Here is a 23,884-nt window from a genome sequence, read left to right as displayed (position 1 = left end):
CAATTTATAAACAAAAGCTCGCCATAAAGTAAGGCATGGCTGCATATGTTATTTCCTACATCAGATCAGAAACTTTAATTAGAAGTGCTAGAGGGACAGTGCTATAGGGAAGTACAATCTTAAACTTACTAGTAAAGGGAAAATCTTTGCAACCTGACCACGTTTGTTGGCTCTGCCATCCATCCACATGGTGTGGTCCATTGTGAATGCTAAAAGGAGCATGGAACTTCAAAATAAAGGACCTAATCAAGCCAGAACACAGCTAAACCAGCAGCTAGGATCCAACCATCAAACTATTACAGAAACCATACAGTTGGATCTGTCATAATGTATCATCATTCTCCATCCCTATAATTTAACATGTAGAAATTCATACACCACCAACAACTTGGCTGTTGTCATTATCTCCAAGTTCAAATAGGAGAGAAGATTGTCTAGAAGGTGTGCCCACATACTAAAGATAATTACCTTTCCCATCAGCACTATATGAAGCAAACAACAATTTCCTGCACTCTGTGACTCAGAGCTTGCAATGCATATAAAGAAACATTGGCAACTTCAACTCAGCTCAAGTGGTTGGATTGAGAAAGGGTTCTGGAAAAGATCCTAGTTTTTGAGCCTAAACACTGGCCACTTGTGGGAAAAAAACAAGCAAAAGATCAACAGCTATATGTGGTATGAGGACAATTCAAGAATTGGAGACAGCTGCAGGCGTAGGTAGAAATGAGAGACAATATCTAGGTCAGTAGTTGCAAAAGACACTTGGTAGGTGTCACAGCCGAAAGCTCACTGTTTATTTTTTTGTCTCAACTTGCCATTGATATCTGTACTGGAAAACCTTCAGTCAAGAATTCCGTTGAGGCATTGACAATTCATTAAATGAACAAAGATTATTTGACTCAAGACTTGTGTCAACTAACAAATACTGTAAACCAAATTCATTAAACAAGAAATCTGCAAAATTTTTATTTACTCTTAATAAGCATAGTTCGATAACAACACGTTGAGCCAAAGTAAAACATCAAGAATGACCAGAAAGGATAAAATTAAAAAATGGTGTCAAAAAGCAAATGCTTGAAGATCAAGAAGAATACATATTTTTGAGGAAAAAAAAGTGACACATTAATCACTTTTTTCCTCTAAAGCATCAGCAGCTCCTAATGAACCTCACATTGCCCACACCTCATACCAAAAATATATGAAAAACACTGCTCTTTTAACCATTCAATGACCAAAAGATCAGCAGCAAAAAATAACACACCAGTTCAATGATTCCTTTGCCTCCTTTTTTCCTTTTTCCCAAAATTCCACCTATAGCTACCCCTTTTTCATAAATCAAGTGTATCAAATATCAATAATAAATAAATGGAAACTCTAATTACCGATTTCCCCTACTCTAAAACCTAACCAATAATCAAATGGACTTTATTCTTCAACCACACCATTTTGAGAGAAGAATCAAGAAAACAATAAGGAAAACTATTGAAGAAAGCCCAATTGCAACACCAAGAACAACCTTACTTGGCCCGTGATGGTGCTCCTTCTTTTCACTTGAATCATCTCCATCATCATCATAATCTGAAGAGTCATTTTCACTATCTCCAGAAGACTCCTTAGAAGGCGGGGGAGACAGCGGCAACCCATGCTTATCACAGGGAGCAATTCCAAGCTTCATTTTTGATGACAAAACAGAATGATTGTAACACAAATTGTCATTCCCACCAACCTTGAAAACAGCCAATCTCTTTATAAAACTAGCATTGAAAGGCAAAACCCCATGCAACTCATTGTTCTCAAGATTCAAGACTTTCAACCCTTTCAATTCTGTGAAAAACCTCGGAACAGTCCCATTCAGCTGGTTATTACTCAGATCAACATGAACCAAACCTGGAATAGCTGACATGGAATCTGGGATTGGCCCAGAAAACGAATTGGAAGCCAAAGATAGATTCTTTAACGATATCAAGTCACCAAACTCAGTGGGAATCTCTCCATTTAGCCCATTTGAAGAAAGATTCAAGTACTCAAGATCTTCAAGAAGTGTAAGGGAAGTTGGTATCCTTCCTTTGAGCTTGTTATCAGATAAATCAACATGAGTCAGATTCAGATGCACGTGCCTTGGAAGATAGCCTGTAAGATTAGCATGAGAAATGGTGACTGTCTTCAGCTTATGCATGTTTCCAATGATTACATAAAGGCCGCTGGTGTTAACTGGAGTATAGGAAACTGTGAGATCAGTGAGGTTAACGAAACGTGAGAGCCAGACCCCGGAGAGGCGACGGAGAGAGCGAATGCAGGAGAAGGAAGTGAGGGAGAGAGAGAGATCGGAAGGGAAACGGATGGGGGAAGCGTGGCAGTTGGTGAAGGATAGAGAGCGGAGGGAAGATAGGGACTTGAGAGCTGTGAAGGAGAGGGAAAGGTCCGTGGAGCAGTTGGAGAGGTGGAGGGAGATGAGGTGGCGGAAGGGCTTGGAGCTGTCACAGATGGTGGCGTTGTGAGGGGAAGGTTGGATGCAAGGGTCTCTTGTGGTGGGGATGTCGAGGGATTGGAGTGCTTCTATCTGTTTGGGATCTAGAGTTGAGCGGGAGGAAGAGGGAGTTGTGGTGGTGGGTGGAGTTGGGGAGGATGTGGGAGAGGGAGTAGGGGAGAGTGTAGGGGTTGTGGGGGTGGCTGGTTTGGTAGCATTAACAGTGGTGGCGGCGGAGGAGGCGGTGCATAAGAGGAAGAGGTGAAAGAGGACGAACGGCGGTGGTGGTAGTGGTTTCATGGTGGAGAGAGAGAGAGAGAGAGAGAGAGCAAGTTAAGTGAAGTTGGAAGTGAAGTGAGAAGTGAGAAGTGAGAAGTGAGAAGTGAGAGGAAGAGACAGAACAGGGGAACAAGGAGGGAGAAGTTGGATTTGGGTGGGGTTTGACAGTTGGTCAAGAGTTTATGGTCTTGGATTTTGATGTTATTTACACAACTGCACCACAATTTACTGCTACTTCACATGCCTCTATTTCTAAGATGCTGATAACACAATTTTAAAATTGTATAGGACCATTTTTCAATTGAAAAACATTTTTCAATATTCCCTCAAAATCAAGATAAAAGAGAGAAAGACACATTGACATTAATTTTTGCATGAAGATCAGAAGAGCAAAAAATGGAAACTTGGAAGTTATGACTCTCACTTAACATTAATTTCCATGATGAGGTTAGCAATGTCAAATACAGAGTAATCAAAGGCCCACAGGGTTCCTAAGATACACAAAAGGGGGCAAATCTGAGGTTTTCCGTTATTTATAGGTAACAAAAACAACACTAGGGGTCAAAAGATGAGTTTAAGTTTATTACAAGGTAATTTAAACACTAAAAACCTTCAAATATTTTTTCAGCTGGACTTGCGTGGCTTCCAGCTACTTTCCTCCCCTTTCCATTAGTCCAACCTTTTTCTCCTTATAAAGAAGAGACTGAAAATGAAACCGACCCTTAATTGCCAAGGACTTAACCTTTTTAGAGTACTTGAAATTGATGAACAGACAACTGTCTCCTAATCTTAGTTCCACTTTGATTTTTCTTTTTTTTTTCCCAAACAACTTATTAAGAACTTGAATTAAAGCTTAGTTTTTCTACTAGTGTTTTAAGGATAATTAACTATAAAAAGCAAAATTAGAATAAAAAAGTTCTTTTGCTCTTTTAGAAATCTGGGTGTTATCATTACACACCCGGGGATTCTTTTCTTTATATTTACACTAGAAATTTGATGTAACTTGTTGGAGACGCACACATGATCAATCATGTATGCCTCGGGATCTTGGTTTCCTCTCCATTTCGTTTCCGAAAATTTTTCTTTGCTGGCAAGCCGAAAGCTAAGATTTCCCGATTTGCTAGGGAAGTCACTGTGGTTTTCCGAGCCCAACATTGTTTGGTTTTGTGGGATTCTCCTCATATTAAACCCTGGAATTTCCTCACCACAAAACGTTTTCTCCCTTGGAGAAATTTGTGCTACAAGATATTAGGCAGAGAGTACAAGATGATGGCAACTGGCAATGAGTGCTAACTATCATTGCCAGCTGTGCACAAAAATTGCAGGTGGTGTAATCAATCACACCGTTTTTTTTTTTTTGGAGAAAAGATCTTTTTAAGTGAAAGCAGGCTAATTCTGATAAAATTTGGATTAGAATTTTGTTACCTTCGCAATGAATTTGTTAGATTTATCTTTTGTTCCCTCAAGGTTACCAGTAGGCTTTAGCCTGGGAAGATTTATGTGATGGGTGCAGAGCCAGTGCCCCCTTTGCTTTATAGTTTGTGATTGACGATCAGGGTCACTCTGTTCTCCCTTGGCCCGCATCGACCCTTTCACCTTGTGGTTGTCTCTTTTCTTTGTTTCTATGAGGACCACAATTTCAGTGGTGAAACAAAAGGTTAACTTTTTAGGACAGGTAGTCATGTGACCGTTGGAGACTGAATTCCCTGTCTCATACCTATGTTTTCTCTCCTCGTTGAGCAGCTGGAGGGCGGTGGCTAAGTCTTCTTTCAGAACGAAAGGGACATATTAGCTAACGTGTTTTAGGGCAATCAATTCCCATGCATGGTTATGGCTCTCGTAACAAACAAAGATACAAAGGGCACCGTAATGTCCTCCAATTTTTGCTTCTGTCTGGATACGGTATTTTCAATGGAAGATAGAGGAAAACTTTTGGGACAGGTACCCTATGTTGACTAATAGTTCATATCAGGTCACTTCAATGAAATGAATGCAAAGCCATCCGTGAGATTTGAAACAAATCATAGAAAATGGACAAACATTCCATTCATTTTTCTTTCAATGGTTTCAACAGTTGTTGGGAAATAGTAATACCTATCTTCACATTGATATATCTCACAGCATTGCTCGAGAACTTACACACTGAAGAGAAGATAGGTACAAACAGTTCAAAACCTAGTCAATAGACATATTTGCAGTCCAGTTACTGCAATTCCATTTTGACAGGTGGTAATATTACCATAATAACATCCCAAAAGTCTTGAATTCAAAGAATTGCAATTACTCTAACTCAGCAATCAATGGAAATGCAGCTCTGGGACACGGTTGAGCTATTAGCGGTGTTCACAAATGGGTTGATACGGACCCAAACAAGAGAGAAGACAGAAGCCAACAGCACTGACCATAGAACAACTATGGTGGGAGTTCTGTTTTGGCGACCCATGAGACCTTTGAGGAATGGATAGAGATGGAGGATCACCCAGAAGGAAAAGAACACTTTGCCAAAAAGTGGCCCCCAAGCCTCATATCCTTTGTTGAGTGCATCGGAGAATCCAGCAACAACACCAACCATGTTGACAATGAGAAGTGTTGTTGGGGGTATCAAAAGTGTTGTCCATTTGACAATGTAGAGCTCACCAAAATCTGCGTCATCAGCTGCTTTGGCAGTGACAGTAAAGTTGGTGTCTATACCTGCCAGCATCTTCAGGAAACCTTGGAAGACGGCAAAGAGATGGGCTGAAACACCTCCAATGACCCAAAACTGCTCATTACGCCACAACTCCTCGATGCTGACACCACTCCATCGGAGCTCAAGCACGGCAGTCACAATAATGGAAAGGAAAAGCCCCAGAAACAGAACGCTTGCTAGGTTTGAGAGCTAATCATCAAATTAGAAAATGTGAAGCACAGTAAGCCATTATGGTCTTGAAAACTTGCTGAGGATACAGGAATAACCAGCACTAAAATTTATTGTGATAAATAGTTATGGTACAAGATAATTACCGTTGGTATGATAAATTTTCCTGTGAGAAGACAGATTGCTGGCAGTGAACAGTAAGCAACGAGAGGAAGTGATGTAAATGGATAGACAATGGTGTTGACATATGCCAGTCTTTGAAGCCATTTAAGACGGCCACCTCCAAATCCATACCATAAAGGGCAGTGCCTGCTCAGGAAAATTTCCACCGATCCAAGAGCCCATCGAAGAACCTGGTGCAACCGATCAGACAGATTGATGGGTGCAGATCCTTTGAATGCAGGCCTTAAGGGCATGCAGTAGATTGACCTCCATCCTCGGCAGTGCATTTTGAAACCAGTTAAGATATCCTCAGTGACTGAACCGTATATCCATCCAATCTGAGCACCCAAATAGTAGAAAGTTTTAACGTTGTCATGCAAGGATGAAACAAGTATGACTTGGACCAAAGTATTTAGTACATGTCAAACATAAGAGCAGACTAAAGTCAAAGCAGTTCAAGGTCTCTATGGAGGAAAGCAAGAAGGGTCAATATAGATATTAAGCTAGGGAGGTTAATTTAGAATGAGACCATACTGAGATGGTTTTGCTAAAAAAGTGATCAGAAGTTAATAGCATTGAAATCAAATTTGGCAACAGAGTTGGCTCCATTGAGATCTTGTAGGCAGGACAAACCGAAATTTATTCATAGAAATTGGTTCCTTTTACCTCCTTATACTTTAAAATTAACAGCATTTTAAGTCTCATATGATAAACAAGAATCAAGATTCTAACCTCTTTTCCCCATTCAGTCTTCTCTTCATAGCCACAGCTAATGACATGAATTGCTTCCTTGATTAGTGTGGAAGGGTTGGCAGATTCAGCCACTCCTCCATTCTCCATTAGTGTAGATTCAATGAAGACAGTAGATAAGCCAAAAGTTTTCTCAAAGCTCATCTGAGAAATCAGCATTGATCTTTCGTACTCATCATAATCTGCAGAAACAAGAACAGAGATATGTCAATAATTCAAAAGCTCTGTAAACTACAAGTCTAGCTTAATTTGCCTCAAAGATTAAGACTTACTGTCTATCTCCCTAAGGTTGAAGATGGCAGCATCAAGTTCTTCCCGTTTTGCATCCCGGTAAAGCTCTGATGGATCTTTCGGAGCCTTCTTGCCGGGGCAACAACATGAGCAGCAGCCACACCATGAGCAGGATGAGGAAGAGGACCTGGGTAAGCTTGGCATTGAAGGAGGTCCATAGCCATAAAGTGCTTGCCTATTGAAAACGCAACCTGTTCCCACATAAACTGGTCCTTGAATTCCATCGAGGCCTTTCATGTTAACCTGAAGTTGGAATTTGGAAGAATTGTCAGAACTCAATAGGCTTCTGTTATAATGCAACCACAACTTAAAACTGTCACAAGCATTTTAATCAAGCAGAAAATTAATTTAGCTTTAATCTTACATCAAAGAAGACTGTGTTGCGATTGGCATATCGATCACTCCTATCTATGCCATCAAATCTTTGAGGAAACTGCACATAGCATACATCTCGACCAACTTGTGGGTCCATCAGGAAGCACATAGCTTCCCGAACTGCCTTGCTATTGTTAACGTAGTGGTCACAATCAAGATTGAGGATGAAGGGAGCATTTGTTAGAACTGCAGACACCCTAATCTGTAAGAAGCAATTCACTGTTAGTTCAAAGAGAATATATAAGTGTTGTTATGAAAGCTGGTTTTGTACTATAATGTATACGCACCAAAGCATTTTCAGCACCAGCTTTTTTGTGGTGTTGGTAGCCAGGTCTCTTCTCTCTAGAGACATAAACCAGTCGTGGAAGTTCATTTCCTTCAATGTCACGGGCACCACTATATCCAAGGAAAACTTGAATCATGCCAGGGTGGTCACGCGTGTTATTTCCTGGCCAAGGAGTTCCATCTTGCATTGTCCATCCTTCCTCAGGTGTTTTCTGAGCCTTCGCAACTAAAGCATTAATTCGAATTTTGAACTCTTCATAATCTCTCTGTGACCAAATTGAAAGGAAGTTTAGATAGCCAAAAACTTCCAATATCAAAGGGGTATGAATATTCAAGAAATGTAGCTAAAGAAAGCTTGAGGCACTTACTTTCATGGCTCTACGTTCTTTTACGAAAGAAGGCTGCACTTTATCCTTCAAGTAATCAATTTTCTGCGAGAAGTAAAACTCGGGTGCCCGTGGTTCAATGGAAAACTTTTTGCAGAATGGAACCCACTTTCTAGCAAAGTCAGCTGTTTCTACAAGAGATTCAAATGTCAGCATGGCAGCCCCATCATCAGATACATAGCAAGAGACCTTATCCACAGGGTAGTCCAGGGCAAGGATGGAAAGCACAGTATTGGCAGTGATCAATGGAGGTTCTTTCAACGGATCCACTGTACTCACGAAGAAGTCCACAGCCGCAAGCTCAGAAGGTTCACCTTCTCTTTCATACCTGCCATGGTATTGAAAAAACCATCCATCTGAGATACATATTCACAGATCAAAAGGTCCTTTTCTATGATTTGTAGGAACAGAGTCTTAAAAACAGTTACCTCAGCAGAGTCTTAAAAACAGTATTTTACTAATAAATGTAGAAGTGACAAGCTTAGTGACGAACTGTTAATTCTAGTTGAAGAGGCAAAGTTGGTTTACATATTTATGATAATCAATCAGCTGAAACAACTAATTGTAGGGAATAGCTTATGCTATTAGCAAATTTAGTGGTATGTCTGAAAGTCTTGATTCATGGATTTGTACCTTGCAGATAGCCTGTCAATGTATGTTTCCCTGTTAATAGGATACCACTTAGGAAACTGATCCAACACCCAGGAAAAGGCAAACCAGATTTCGCATATGACTGAAGTGAGCCACAGAGGAAAAGCACTGTGAACAGGATTTGTTACTCGGTAATGGAAGAAAAGACCCAGAATGACCAATCGCATAACAATCACAGTTCTGTACGGTGAAAGCCTGCTTTTCGGTATTGGAATTATAGTCGAGAGGGGCTGAGAAGCATCCGCTGCCCTGCAAAAGCAAATATTTCATATTGGTAATACTTTAACATTACTTCTTTTAAAATCTAAGCTAATCTAATACGGTTCAAGCACATAAAGCTGTTAAGATGTGGTTGGTGAAAACGTCATAAACAAAACATCACTTAAATAGAATTTTCTCATGAAATTGCTTTAACAACCGAAAATCAATCAAGGCTTTCTAATTAAATACTCACGGTTTGTCTTCCATCTGTTGCTCAGGTGGAACTTGAGCCTCTTTTTCAACCTTAGTTGTTGAACTCTTTTTCTTCTTGTTCTTCTTTTCTTTCCAACTTTCCACCCTGTTCTTCCAAATCGGATTTCCATTGTCTTCGGTCATTTCTTCATGAAAACATAAGACGAGACATTTAGAATTGAAAATTTTTTGTTAAGAAAAATTGACAAGAGCAATCAAATATTATGGAAGAAAGTGATATCGCATACCACTATCCACCGTGGACACACTGCTGATATGTCTTGCATGAATTCCAACATCCTGGACATAAATCAAGATGAATATCAAAAGCTCTCAGAATCCTTACACTTAAGTACCCAGGAAATATCAACCGTTACTAACTGTATATGATAACTTGAAGTTCTAGTTGAATTTCCTTTAGACTTTTGTAATCAGTAGTTTACTTTTCCAGCTAGATTTAGTATTGACTTAAAAAAACCTTTCAAAGGAAGCAAAAACAGTACCTGAGAATTGTTCAGGTGTTTAGCCATTGTGGATCGGTCGCCGGAGGCCTTTTCAGCGTCATCCAGCAGGTTTTCTGAGGAGTTGACAGTCGGGCAATCAGCTCAAAATATGAACTCATGAGAGCAAGATAATCAGACTATAACATTCTTTATATTCTGTGTTGGGGAAAGTAGACATCTATGATACAAATGAGTGAAGAATCTTCAATGATCTTTCAGTAACTACCCTTAACTGCTCATATTTAAGCGATTTATTCCTTTCCGATCTTTTTCTTTTCATGGGAATCAAACAAGCATTCGGAAAACATATGAAGTTGATATCTATATTAAAGGATATCAATGACCCCAAGCATCAAAACCATTTTTAATCACAAGGATTTATCAATGACCCCAAGAATCAAAACAGAAACTATCAAGAAATAATAAAAAAACATACCATCAAATGGAGCACCACAACGCAAGCAAACTTTTCGACCTTCCTTGAGCTCATACTCAAAGCAAGTCTTGCAAATGGGGAAATTGCACTCATGGCAAGCCACGAAGGCTTCTCCATTGGCATTCAACCCCACATGCTCACCACAGGTGTGGCAAACAGGAGCCCCGGATTCCATCATCTCAAAACTTGTCTTCCCTTCTTCCCTGATGAGAAACCCAATGCTACAATACACTGGCCAATGGGTCTCCCTCTGTACTTCTCTCAATGCTTTGAGTCTGTTGTTTCTTTTTTATACGTAAAAGCCTCCAAAAAAAGCTAGGGTATGCTGGTCCTTGTGAGAGGGTGAAGAGAGGTTGAGGGATGGGCGGTTGGTAGAGTATGGAGGTTGGGTTGTTGGTGTCATGTATTTGCAGAGAAAAAGAGAGTGAGAAATGTGAGAAGCAACGTCTACATTTTTTCTGGTCTAAGAGAAAAAGATTTTTGAATATTTGCGGGAAGCTTAAGGAAGCTTTCGGGTGGGCAAGGTACATCTTTTAACTAACCAGCCTAGCATACAAGTCTGCCACTGTGCAACCATAAACAATACACATTATTCAATTCAATTTAAGGGAATATTTTACTGTTTGTTTACTCTCCCCTGGATTTGGAATATCAGAACTTGATCACTTATGAAAGTTTATCTAGTAAGATAATTACTAAAATTTGTACAGCAAAGCTAAGAAATTAGAAGAAGAGGCGAATAAACACTGTTCAGCTGGATTACAAAGTGACATAACAAGACAATGAGTCTGATGGGTGTGAGATGATACCAAATTAACATGTACCAATAATTAGGCCAAACCAGCTTCATAGCTTGGACAAAAGGTGGGAGTGAATCCATCCTCTTGCCCATCCAGTAATTTTTCAGATTTAAATTATGTGACTCTCAAAAGTTTAAATTCAAATTATTAATAATAATAGACTTAAATTTTTATATAGATCTTATCAATCAAATTTATATCAAATGTAAAATTTGAGATATCATATTATATTTATGTGGTTCTTTGAAGCTTTATTTATCATGTTCCTGTTTGTTTCATTTTAACAATTACTTGATAATTTTTGTCCTTTTGAGGGTAGGTAAGAAGTGCACTACGCTTCTAGATGGCTAGTGCCTTTAATTCTAGTCACCAACTAATGACTTCTAATTCAATGCTAGTTATAGTGAAAAGAGTGCTTCAGGTTATCAAGTTTAAATCTCCGAGGTAACAGATACCATCGAGATTATTCATCTCATTCTATTTTCTTCAACAAGGATATACCCACTAGAAGCAACTATTTCCCGGATTAAACAATTTAGAACTGCAAGTGGTCAAAATGTTAAGAAAAGTATCCTCTTAATTGAGGTGTAGGTTGATGAAGGGCAGCGAGGCTGTTTTCCCTGGTTGATTGGTGCTATCTATGCCAAGCTGATCTTGGATCAACAACAACATCCTCCGAAAATGATAAAAGACAACCTCATGCACCAAAAACAAGCCAAGCTCTCCAGGGAAGTCAATTAATAACGTCAATGGCTCCACAGCTTTGATCTATGAAACAGTGTAGACCTTCACTACCTTAGTTGTGTCACAGACAACAAGGTTATCTGATTCGGCTGGAGTTGTACAAAGCCAATTAACCTGACAAAGAGAGAGGCTAAAGATGAAAAGCTTTGAATAAATATGATGAGAGAATGAAGCATACAGAAAAAGTAGCATTAAAACTGACCTTTTTGCTCAAATTGATGTTCAAATGTAGAAGCTCATTGTTACCAGTCTGCCCTGGATCAAGACACCTGGAGCAATCCCATACCTTGACTAACTTGTCATTTCCACCTGATACTAGGAACTTCCCCCTCTCTCCAAACAAAGAAAATGCCACACAAGATGCAGCGGCTGTATGTCCACCTATAGAGTAATCCAAATGAAACCATTTTCTTCCATATTCATCAGCAACTCCACCTTCAGCTGGAAGACTACATTTTGACGCTGAATGAATTCCTGTTCGAGATTTTGTGGAACTTTTAGGCCTGATGGATGCAAGCTCTGATTCCATATCAATCACATCAATAACACCATCACCCCTGGCCACAACACATATCTTGCCTAATTTGTCCAACATATCAACATCTGGAACTTTTATTGAGTGAACAAAAGCAGGATTGAAACATTGTCCAGCTTCACTAGCACTGCTCATGTCAGGCAGGCCTGCAGTGAAGGCAGAAAAATCCAAATAACGAATCAGTACATGCACTAGTCTTATATCAGTTTAGAATAACCATAAGGGGGATCAAATCATTATTATTTAGTAAAGATGCATCACCTCCAGTTTATTGTCAATAATATTATGCAAATGTCGTAGATCTTACACGTCTAATTAAATATTTGAAGAAGCTCCATAAAACAATCAGACTAAGAGTTTAAGACATACATACCAAGATCCACAATTTTGGATGGGCGCCCTTTTGAGAAGTCCCATGTGATAAGCTTTATATCAAGACCTCCAGTAATGACTGTCAAATTTCCCCAAAATGAAATATAATATTGTAAAAGCTATCCTCAATTTGATGCATGACTTAATTAAATAAATCAAACAAAATGGAGTAAAAACACGATATCAATGCTGCCAGTGACATTCAAATAGAATGATAATAATGGACAGCTAAGAGAAAAGTTTACACCAATAAAATTAGAGTAGAGTTTATATGCGTTACACACAAATGTAGTTAGGAAAAAGATTTAAAAGAGTACTATAAGAACTTAAAGAATTACCTTCCCAAGGTCTCCAGGGAATGAATTGGACACTGCTGCAGATCTATGATATGTTAAGGTAAGAAAGATATAAAAAAGGTTAAAGACTAAAGCTAGTAGCAAACCATCTCACCATGATCTTCCCACTCAAGATCATGGTGATAAGAAGTCTTTAAAAGTCTTGCCATAAAAAGAGAGTTGAAAGAAGATTTTCTAGAAGTCAAAAACGCATTTATTTAACCAAAAAACAAGATACTAAAAGTTTTGAGTACAAATATGTTGAAATACCAAATATAGAGACAGGAAATTTTGCTGAGAAACCACGAGGACATTCATACCATTATATGCTGAAGGACAATACAAAATGGCAAGTGCCTTAAAGAGTAAGGATACATTTGTGTGGCCATTTCTCAATGTCTTGAATACACATTGTTGACGGATGTCAATGATCTGCCACATAGATCACCATGCATGATTAAACCGCTAAAATTGATGCATCATACTAAAAGTACTAATATATGCATGCAGACATTATAGATTCATTCATTATGTCTAACATTCTGAAAAAAAAAAAAAAAAACCCCAACTATATAAATTCTTCATGAAAGACATACTACCATTAATGTTGAGTAATAATTTAAATACTAACATTAAACAGATGACTAAACTAATTAAGTTTGAATACCTTAATCTCACCACCATCATCCGCTGATGCTAGGAAAGATGATTTAGAATTACAAGTAACCTGCATAGACATAGAAAACAAGCTTTACATTAGAAATATTCACTTCATAAACTAAAGCCGAGTAAAGCATAACGCATTTAAAACTTTGTTTCTCTATAATCTTTTACCTGATTTATCTCCTCTTTATTATAGTTATAACTCTCCAAAGGCTTCCACGAGTTCTCTGATAACTATAAAGGAACAATGCTGTTAACTGTGAAGTAAATTTAGATGTAATGAAAACAAAGGTAGTCAAAGGAAAATAAAATTACCATATGCACATCAAAGCACTTGACCTCCTTTCCCGTGGAAACATAGATGACATTTTCATTTCCTACATCAATTCCGATGAAAATTATATTAGAAGAAAATTTAGTTAGATAATGAATTAAGACAAAAATATTGAATAAATAGAAAAAGAAATGATCGAAACTGACCTGAGTTGAAGCATAGGGATGAAATTGGTTCATTGCTAACTTCCATGACAAATTGTACATCTTTGCAACGCATATCAAACCAACAAACGCAACCATCCTAAATTTAAATTTAATTTTTTATATTCCAAAACAAATAAAAGCTTCGGTAAAAATTAAAAATGGAAGGTAAACAGAAGGTTAAGAAGAAGAAGAAGAAGAAGAGAGTGGGTTACTTCGGCAGAAGTGGCGACGAGGCCAGGCCTGTCACGTGAGGAGATACAGCACGTGGCAGTGGCCTTGTGACCTTTCAATCGTCTTGCCTCCGTCATTTACGCCACCTTCGCCGGACTGATGATTGATTTCTCTGTAGCTATCGAATGGCGGTTCTTTTTTCAGGGCAGTGGACAGTGGCTTAAGGGTCCATTGTAGCGTTTGGGCCCTGTCGGGCCATATCATGTCCAGTTCCTCAATCACAACCTTTGAAAAAGAGAATAATTCCTACTACTTTTTATGTTAACACTTAACGCAACACTCCATTTGCGGATTAACTTTACTTCCTTTAAATATGTTTTATTAAGCAAAACATGAGCAGTTGGTAAGATTATAAGATCAAGAATATAATCTATAATTTATAATACATATAAAAATATAGATATGAAAAAACTAATTGATTGACAAAAATAATTATATTTTTTAATTATTATTAATATCAATAAAATTTATCTAATTTTCAAGTACATAAGAATTTTAATTTCATCCAACGAAGTTCATTAAAAATATTTTTTTATCATAAATATTAATAAAATTTATCTATTTGGTAAATAAGAATTCTAATTGTATTAAATGAATTTCATTTAAAAAATATTTTTCATAGTTCTAATATTATTTAAAAAATTATAGACTAATATTACAAAATCGTAGGACTTCCTACCATTAAAGAATATAAAAGAATCTATAGGATACATAGGGCATATTGCTAAAGTTAGCTTTTCAAGTTTTAAATGGTTACAAATGATTATTATTTTCCCTTTTGAGGAATGTAGGGTTTGAATGTTAGTTAGGAAAACTCATGTGAAAAAGATCAATTCCTAAATTAGTATAAATTTGAATAAACACAGATTCTGAATGGTTCCATTCAAACCCAAATGGATTTGAAACAAATTATCGAAAGGGGAAATGAAAGTCAAAATTGATGACACAATTGTCAACCCAAATGAACGTTTCAACAAATAACAACTAGTCAAGAAACATTTGAACCCAAGAATGTTTTAAAAATAGCAACCACAGATCTAAGTAAGAAGCAGAAATTGGAACAGGAGCCTGGCAGGCAGGCTAGCACTGATTGAGAATAATTGATGAAGTTGCAATTTCAACTCATCAAAATTCTCAACAATCACATGTCAACAATCATGCCCAATTGATTAAACTAGGCATTGCTTTTTGACTTAATCACCACCCAATCCTTTCACTTTTTTTAATAGTATAAGAATAGCAATGTTACGAATCATTTAATATTTAGTTTGTGTTCATGCCCTTGTTTCCTAGCAATCAAACCGAGAATGTCAAAAGAAGATACACCCATTATCCTGCATGTGAACCTAATTTGGCCTTAGCATAACTTGGCACGACCCTGGAAAAGTTTCTTTCCTAATGTCGTTTCTTTTGAATTATTCTACCATTGCCTCTCCACTCGAAACAGCAGCTTGACGTAGATCGGCCAATGCCCTTCAACCTGGCAGCAAAAAAGTTATACACCTCTATCAAAGAAAAAGTTGACCAGAGAATTCAGGTAAAACTTTAAATGCCCCCCCATGTGTTACCAAAGGACAATGACAAAAGATGAAGTTTAATTGATTGAAGTAGATGTACCGCATTCACGTTTTGGGTGAGTCTAGTGAGAGTCGGGACTGGAGCCTGGAGGACAGCATTGGGGAAATAACAGCTGGAAAAAAGAGCCCTACATCTTTGAGTCAAATGTCAATGAGTTGAACGAGAATATTGTATGGAATGGCCTGAGGGATTAACAGTAAGAACACTGTTCCGTAACAGATTGTATAATTAGCAGATAGAAAATTGGAGATAACTGAGAAGTTTCCTGGAAGGTTCAGACTTCAGACTTCAGAACCTGGTTATAAACGTAGTTGCAGAAGGAAAAGATACATTTCCAAATGTCTCCCCTTTCACGTGAAAGTTTCCATAGGCTTACTTTAACAATCATGCCTCATAACTTTTAATTTTGATCTTATGTGCTAGTACAAATGATGTATATGCTACTGCCAGACTCTTTACATAGTGCAAGAAATAAAATAAAAATGTACTATCTGTGTCTTGTTTCATTGAATTTACTGAAACTTTAAACATCTTGAAATACTACCATTTCTTGATATGAGCATCAAGCGTGAATTTGGATTTTATGGTGTTTATGATATCCATAATTTGAATCACAAAGTTAATATACAAAATCCATGAAGAAAGAAAAACAAGTAGACAAAACTACCATGCACATTCCCATATCAAAATAACCATGGTTAGGACATCTACCAAAGTGGAAAAGAAACATATTAAGAAAATACAGAAGAAAAGATACAGAGTTAACAGTCAAGACGATGAGCAGTAACAACTGAGCAAGCCCAGGCACAAAATGAACAGGTTCTACCTTCAAGCAGGGAATTAGTAGTAGTATCATTTTTATCTGACAGTGCAGGCGACTGCGTAAGCCCATGATTTAAGGTGCTCTTTCATGGCCAAACCATCATTCAAAGGAGGCATTTTCGTGTAATGTTGGCTTTCAGAGTTTGGATATCCATATGTTTCTTCAGAAAACCAAGACTCAGAAGCAAGGTTACCATGGAACCCCAGATCAAGCTCTCCAAGAACTTTTCTCTTGCTTCTTTTCCTTCTCCTCCTCCTCCTTCTTCTCTCTGACTTCTCTGTTGGCCTTGCAAACTCCACCTCTTCAACTGGGTCTGGCTGCACTATCCGATGCTCAAATTCCACGGCAATTTCACCACACTTGGGGCACCTTGGAACTAAAATCTCAGTGCTAGGGGCCTCATTTTGTTGATCCTGAGAAGTACTCTGAGTGTTGTGTTTTGATGGTACTTCTTCCTTGACTATGTCTTCATCAAGGGGACCCTTGTGCTCCAATGTTGTTATTGTGAGCACATTGTTGAAAAACCATAGGGAGTCCAAACTCTCCATGACCTTCCTCGAGCCATCCATGAGAGGACCAAAGACCGCAAAACAAGACTTATAAACGTGAATAAAACAGAGGAAATCAGTAGTAGCTACACTTACATTTGGCTTCATTATCTTGACAAAGCATCAGGGGAATTTTGTTTTTCTGAAATGACAAGGCTAACCCTTTGTGCTATGCTTATTTGGATGGTGAATCTTGGAAGAACGAGGGTACTTTGGGCCTAGTGGAAAAAAAAAAACCGGCAGCTTGAGTCAGTGGGCTGTTTGGGGATTTGAAAAGCGTATTTACGGAAGAAGAAAAGAAATCAGCCAACGGTCGAAAACAACGCGGACGAGTACAATTATTCTACCTTTAAGACATTTCTTATTAGTTGGCATTGGTTATTATTGCGTGTTTTTAGCACTTTTAATCCTCAATTCGCTATTACTTTAGTATTGCAAATGCTAAATCCTTTTTAAAGATGAAGAAAAGGTTATAAAGATGACTTAAAAAGAGTGTGATTAAAATAATCTGAAAGTTAATTTTCTATAACCACCTTTTCAAGTTTGTTTAATCTTTATTGTTCTCGAATTAAATTTTCAAAAAATTTGAATATATATCGAGTATATACATCCACTATTAAATTAAATGTTTAGGTATGTATTTATTATTAAGTTAAATGTTCAGACGTGAAATAATCAAGATTTTATCTATAAGAAATCATGAAAAAATTTAACAAGTTTTAACTAAAGAGGCATAATTCATGACATTGTCTTTCACTTATTATGATAATTCTAAAGCATAATGTTTCCTACTCGTAAGTAGCTGGCCAATCATAGAGCAACTTTAGCCTTTAGGAGAATCTCCACTAACTTTGGGCTCGGTATGTAGCTTTTCTTTGGGCTCAACTTTGACTTTGGGATGAATCAAAGCGGGTCTTCTTGATTCTATCCCTTATGTTCATGGACCTAACATGCCCATACTTGAACTCATTTTCCATGTGTTTTATTTTTTATGTATTTAATTGCTGCAGCTCTAGAAACTAACTAAATGGAGTTCAAAATTCCAGCTTCAAAGCAAAGCAATAGCCTTTTTCTGTTAGGTGATGAGTTAACATCACAATTTGTACCTTATCAATTTTTTTTGGGGACAAAACTTGCATTAACACTTCATTTATTTTGGTGCAAAGTGACAAATATCTGCTACTACTAAACAAAGAAAATATAAAAGTTGCCTCAGAGGCTGAGACGGAATTAACAAGGGGATTTCCCTTGATTTTCAGACAAGACAATGATGTGAAACAAATTGAGATATATTCGTGCATCTCAGAAATTTAGTGGAAACTTACACTCAGACACAACTTGTTTAGTTCTTTTTGCAAAAGAAAAATCCGTTTAGAAATTTTGAGACGTCGACTTTTTCTAGTTTGGTAGGCGCTAAGATCAACATCCATAGGCTAAGAGCAAACAAATTTATGTAAAAACTGAAGACCCAGTAAATCGTCAATTCATTAACGAAAAAAACTGCAGCCAAATCTAATTTTATTTACAAACTAAACTGAAACGAAGAAAACCGATTGCAGAATACAGTATCTAAGATTAAAATCATGTAAAGAATTAGAGAGAAAAATAGAGATAATCCCCCCCCCCCCCCCCCCCCAAAAAAAACGAAAAAACCAAAACTTTGAACTGTGAATCCTCATCATCTGACTGTAGAGGCGACAGTATGAGCCCACAATCTAAGGCTGTCTTTCATGTCAATCTCATTGCCCAAAGCAGGGACTCTCCAATTCATCAAAGGGTTTTCCTTTCTTCTTCTTCCTGAAACTTCCCATGCTTCTGAAAGATAAGGCCTTGAAACTTCAGCCTTATCAGCTTCCTTACTCTCTTCTTCACCCTCTTTCTTTCCCAATCTTTGCAACCCAGGAATTATCTCAACCAACCTTGAATCCTTATTATCTTCCTCTGAGAAAACAAAGCCAAGATCCATGAACCCTTTTAGCTCTTCAAATTCCAAGTCTGACAAGCTCTTACTTATACCCTTCTTTCTTCTTGTAATTCTCGTACTTGTAACCGCCTTGTTATTAGGTGCCTCTTGAATATTACCATCCGCCTCTTGCAACTCTTCTTCTGTAATTTCTTTGCCTGAAATAATTTTATGGAGCTTTGGTGCGTGGAGAACTGAGTCTGGTGAGAAAGAACCATTACCTAGGAAGCTTGTGCTTAAGCTCAACTGGTCACTCATGGACCTTGTATGGAGCGTTGGGGTGCGTTTAAACTCCGGTTTTGAGGAGTTTTCTTCATCTTGGCGATCTGGATTTGGTTCAAAACTTGTTGATGGTGATGGGGATAAATGCTTCTTGAAGATTTCCATCTCAAACCAGCATGAATCAAAGAGCTTGATAATTTCCCCTGATTCCATTAAAGGCAGCTCAAGAAAGCAAAAAGGATTTTCCCAAGATTCTGAAATTTGTGAGGTTATGGTTTAACGCAGACCTTGATCCTTAATATATATATATATATATATAAAATAGCCCAACTGTGTAACTCAAAAACCCTTAGCGCCGCCGTACACAAATGACGGGTAAAAAATTCAAGGGAAGAAACACACGTTTTCCATGGGGTATAATGGTAATGACCAAAAAGAAAGTATTGCTTAATTACATTATTGGTGTTAACCTTGTTTTACTTTTATGTTTTGTCAGAGGGAGTTGCTTTTTCCTGGAAGCAGAATTGATTGGAACGTGCGGACATGACGTGGCTTTAAGAAGAAGCAAAAAGAAAAGAAAAAGAAAGATAGAAATTATTGCGTGTGGTGGAACTTGAATTGGTGTTGAGGTTACTAGATTATCCCAAGATAAACTACCGACGATGATGACGACCATGACCCAGCATCTTTTTCTCCTAAAGTCTGGATCAACTTCCGTTTATAGCTTCTTGGTCGTATTCACCCAACGATTACTGATACATGCGGTTGTTGTAATGCTCTTGTCTAAATTTCAGAAACCAAAATTAATTGCATTCCACAAAACAAAAATAAAAAATGATATAGTTTACATACATATACGAATTTTTATACTATCAATTTGTTTAGTATATATTAATCGGGGTAGATTCACTTAACCCGATTCATATATCAATAATAAAAAATTATAAATAAATAGTTAGACAATCTCAAAGACGGCAAAGGATCATGACAGAGAGAATTTAGACTTTAAATGAAGAAATTTTCAAAATTCGAGAAAATTATAACGTGGCAGCAGACGGCGTGCTATGCATAAATTCAGACTCAAACTACAAAACCAGAATAAAATTTTCACAATGATTCAAAGGGCTTTTACGTCAAAGATTTATTCGCTTTAAGGAATATTCTGATCCTCCAAATGTGAATAATCTGTTTATAATTGGTTAGGTTAGGTCTGGAGATCCAATTCCCACGTGCGAAGTACACGTGTCAGCCTTTTCTCTACCAATAATTTTCTCAACAACTAGGCCGTGGGATTATTAGTAAAACTTAATCATTATGAGATATTAGCAAAACTGTTAGTATTCTGTTTAAATAATTAAGACTTTGTGGGAATAGAGGTATGGCATTGTCAGGCCAATGCAATAATATTTATGTGGGAAAGCATGGATCACGATTATTAATTTAAAATTAAATACGTGTTTAACTTTAAGGTTTGAAGGTAGTTAAAGTGATTAAAGAGATTAAATCGTAAGTCCTAACACTGAAAGGTTGACTCCCGTAATAAATAATAGAATATATATATAAAAGCACGTGGTATTTGCAACCAAAACTTCAAACAACTATTTGAAGTTTGATGGCAGAATAACATACTAACTTTGAATTGCTTCGGTTTTTGTCAAAATATCGAAAACAGTAAGCTTTTTGTGTTCATCGGATAAGAATTGGAAGATTAATAAAGCAATATTTCAAGGTTGTTAATTCTTTTATCTTCCGTGAAAACTTACGTGTCAAATTTTTTATATTAATTAGTTGTTTTAAAAAAAAATTATACTAGAATTTATAAATGTGTATATATATATTAAACATATTTATATATTGTAAATAAGTTTTTCTTTAATTTAATAAATGTATCTATTTATATATATTTCATCACGTTTTCTGTAATGTATTCTGTCATGTAATCTGTTTGTGATATTTTTTGCGACATTTTCTATTTGTAACGAGTTTTGTCATGTAATATGTTCTATAATGTGTTTTTTCTCATTATTTGTTCTGTCGTGTGTTTCATCATATTATATGTTTATTACAGTATGTCATTAATCGATTTTAAAACTTAATATGACTTAATTTCCAAACTCAAGTCGACATTTTCCACACCATTTTGAGTTTGAGAAAAAATGTTAAGATTATTATATAAATTATCAAGTTACAGTTATAATACATTATTGTTATCTAATTAAACTATAATATCTAATTACAGATATATATATATAACTCATTCACAATTACAACATACATAATTTTAAAATATAATATTTATGTTCAGATGTATAATAATAAAAATAATTTAAATTAATATATATATATATATATATATGTAAAAGATAATACAAATATGAACTTCCTAACAACTTTTACATACTACAAGAGTATAAAAAAGGAACAAAGAAAATAGAAAATAGAATTTAGAAACATAAATCCTGAAAAATATTAATATGCAAATGACAAGTGACAACTTCATAGTTACAATGAGCGATGGTTTTCCAAAAATTAAATGTTTAATATTAATCCTGAATGCATGGATCACGATTATTAATTTAAAATTAAATACGTGTTTAACTTTAAGGTTTGAAGGTAGTTAAAGTGATTAAAGAAATTAAATCGTAAGTCGTAACGCTGATAGGTTGACTTCCGCAATGAAGAAAGAATACCAAAAGAAATACTAATAGGCCATGCTGGAGCGTGGGATCGAGAAATTACTCTTTTTTTTCTGTCTTTCGTTTTCTGCAGAGTGGGGCAGGTTACTTGAAAGGATAATAAAATACATACAAGCACGTGGTATTTGCAACCAAAATTTCAAGCAACTACTTGAAGTTTGATGGAAGAGTAAGATTGAATCGCTTCCGTTTTTGTCAAAATATCGAAAACAGTAAGCTTTTTGTGTTCATAGGATAAGAATTGGAAGATTAATAAAGCAATATTTCAAGGTTGTTAATTCTTTTATCTTCCCTGAAAACCCAAGTGTCAAATTTTTTATATTAATTAGTTGTTTCAAAAAAAAATCTTTATCTTAGAATTTATAAATATATATATTAAACATATCTATAATTTAATAAATATATCTGTTTACGACATGTTTCATCACGTTATCTGTAATATGATCCATCTGTGATATTTTTTATTTGTAACGAATTTGTCATATAATATGTTCTACGACTTGTTTTGTCACACTATTTGATCTGTCATATGTTTCGTCTAATCATATGTCTACTACATTATGTCATTAATCGATTTCAAGACTTAATTTGACTTAATTTCCAAACTCAAGTAGGTAGTTTCCATACCATTTTGAGTTTGAGGAAAAATGTTAAGATTATTATATAAATTATCAAGTTAAAGTTATAATACAATACTGTTATCTAATTAAACTATAATATCTAATTAGTTATATATATATAAACTAATACAAATATGAACTTCCTAACAACTCTTACATACTACAAGAGTATAAAAATGGAACAAAGAAAATGGAAAACAGAATTTAGAAATATAAATCCTGAAAAATATTAATATGCAAATGACAAGTGACAACTTCACAATTACAATGAGCAGTGGCTTTCCAACTTTATTCGGAAATGGCCTTACCAACCTCTCTACAAGCTTGTCAACTAGTTTCATTTATTAAGCTAAATTAGGTACCTTACCAAATTTAGAACATGTTTGGCCTTTTTTTTTTTAAATTTAAAAACTATTATAAAACTCTTATAAAAAATAATAGCTTTTAAAATTAATTTAAATTTATTTGATAAATTTATTTTTTATAAGCTTTATTTTATAAATAACTGTTTGACAAAACAACTTATATAAACTCTAATTTTAATTAAAATTACCATAAAAGGTATTTAATAAATAACTTTTTATAAATCACTAATTTCTTTATTCAAAATAAAAAAATTAACTTTATTTTTTATCTATTTAAAATAAATTTTTAAAAATATAATTTTTTTTATATAACATAAATTTTAGAATTAATAATAAATCATAAAAAAAATAAAAGAAAGTAGGGAGTCGACTACTAAAACTTGTAACTCTAACAATAAAGGAGAACGAAAAAAAGAAGAAGAGAAATATAAAGTGAGAGTAATAATTTTAAAAAATCACGTTTAGCTATTGATATCCTTACTAACAAAGTTCACCTCCATGAACAATATTACCTTAACAATCATAATCAACAAATATTATTTCAATTTTTATCAAATTTATTTCAACAACAATTGACCTATTTGATTAATTATTTTAATCAAAATTATCAAATTTATATACATCATAAAAAAGTTAAGAATAAATAAACATCATATAATTATCATATCAAACAATAAACTGAGAAATATAAACTAATAAAGAGAGTTTTCGAAGTTCAAAAAAAACGATAGAAAATAAAACAAAAAACAAAATAGAAAGAAAAAGAAAAAATATTATAGTTTTGAATTTTGGATCTTATTTTTTCTAAAATTTTTGTAAGAATAAAAAAAAAACCTAAAATGATGATTTTCAGAAAGGGAGAGAGGAGATGGAGATTGATAAGGAGAGAAAAAGAGTATTTTTTGATAGAGGATCTTTTTGGGAAAAGATAACTCTCCTAGTAAGTTAGTGTTATTTAAAAAAAAAAAACTCTTAATTGGAGTTTTTTTTTTTTTTTGATTTTTATTTTTAAAA

The 23,884-nt window shown here is 35.6% G+C and overlaps 4 protein-coding genes across 4 annotated transcripts; all 4 read right to left on the bottom strand.

Annotated features, from left to right (window-relative positions):
- On the bottom strand, positions 954 to 2,893 carry LOC18596655 (receptor-like protein 51). Its single transcript, XM_007025271.2, has one exon. It carries the CDS (start codon positions 2,765 to 2,767, stop codon positions 1,433 to 1,435), a length of 1,335 nt encoding a protein of 444 aa, XP_007025333.2. The 5' UTR covers positions 2,768 to 2,893; the 3' UTR covers positions 954 to 1,432.
- Positions 4,766 to 10,073, bottom strand: LOC18596653 (cellulose synthase A catalytic subunit 8 [UDP-forming]). The gene is made up of 12 exons (XM_018123445.1): positions 9,896 to 10,073; positions 9,460 to 9,533; positions 9,205 to 9,256; positions 8,958 to 9,102; positions 8,486 to 8,752; positions 7,835 to 8,180; positions 7,469 to 7,732; positions 7,171 to 7,383; positions 6,788 to 7,049; positions 6,498 to 6,697; positions 5,750 to 6,103; positions 4,766 to 5,624 (listed from the first exon to the last, which is right to left on the bottom strand). Exons 1-12 carry the CDS (start codon positions 10,071 to 10,073, stop codon positions 5,037 to 5,039), a joined length of 2,943 nt encoding a protein of 980 aa, XP_017978934.1. The 3' UTR covers positions 4,766 to 5,036.
- LOC18596652 (WD repeat-containing protein 53) lies at positions 11,073 to 14,256 on the bottom strand. Its single transcript, XM_007025264.2, has 10 exons — positions 14,037 to 14,256; positions 13,825 to 13,921; positions 13,660 to 13,721; positions 13,516 to 13,578; positions 13,349 to 13,408; positions 13,057 to 13,113; positions 12,685 to 12,727; positions 12,348 to 12,425; positions 11,642 to 12,120; positions 11,073 to 11,553 (listed from the first exon to the last, which is right to left on the bottom strand). Exons 1-10 carry the CDS (start codon positions 14,130 to 14,132, stop codon positions 11,464 to 11,466), a joined length of 1,125 nt encoding a protein of 374 aa, XP_007025326.2. The 5' UTR covers positions 14,133 to 14,256; the 3' UTR covers positions 11,073 to 11,463.
- LOC18596650 lies at positions 18,453 to 19,488 on the bottom strand. Its single transcript, XM_007025262.2, has one exon. The coding sequence runs from the start codon at positions 19,400 to 19,402 to the stop codon at positions 18,683 to 18,685; it is 720 nt and encodes a 239-aa protein (XP_007025324.1). The 5' UTR covers positions 19,403 to 19,488; the 3' UTR covers positions 18,453 to 18,682.

This window comes from Theobroma cacao, chromosome 6 (genome assembly GCF_000208745.1).
Source record: "Theobroma cacao cultivar B97-61/B2 chromosome 6, Criollo_cocoa_genome_V2, whole genome shotgun sequence".
In the NCBI taxonomy this organism is placed as follows: Eukaryota; Viridiplantae; Streptophyta; class Magnoliopsida; order Malvales; family Malvaceae; genus Theobroma; species Theobroma cacao.
This window is presented reverse-complemented; position numbering and strand designations above follow the sequence as displayed.

Coding starts and splice junctions, on each gene's coding strand:
- LOC18596655 (XM_007025271.2), bottom strand. CDS start 2,767: ATGAAACCACTACCACCACCGCCGTTCGTCCTCTTTCACCTCTTCCTC.
- LOC18596653 (XM_018123445.1), bottom strand. CDS start 10,073: ATGATGGAATCCGGGGCTCCTGTTTGCCACACCTGTGGTGAGCATGTG. Junction 9,103..9,204: donor TGTGTCCACGGTGGATAGTG/GTATGCGATATC, acceptor GTTTTCATGAAG/AAATGACCGAAGACAATGGA. Junction 6,104..6,497: donor AGACTGAATGGGGAAAAGAG/GTTAGAATCTTG, acceptor TTGGGTGCTCAG/ATTGGATGGATATACGGTTC.
- LOC18596652 (XM_007025264.2), bottom strand. CDS start 14,132: ATGACGGAGGCAAGACGATTGAAAGGTCACAAGGCCACTGCCACGTGC. Junction 13,722..13,824: donor ATCCCTATGCTTCAACTCAG/GTCAGTTTCGAT, acceptor GAATTGATGTAG/GAAATGAAAATGTCATCTAT. Junction 13,579..13,659: donor AGTGCTTTGATGTGCATATG/GTAATTTTATTT, acceptor GTTCCTTTATAG/TTATCAGAGAACTCGTGGAA.
- LOC18596650 (XM_007025262.2), bottom strand. CDS start 19,402: ATGGAATCAGGGGAAATTATCAAGCTCTTTGATTCATGCTGGTTTGAG.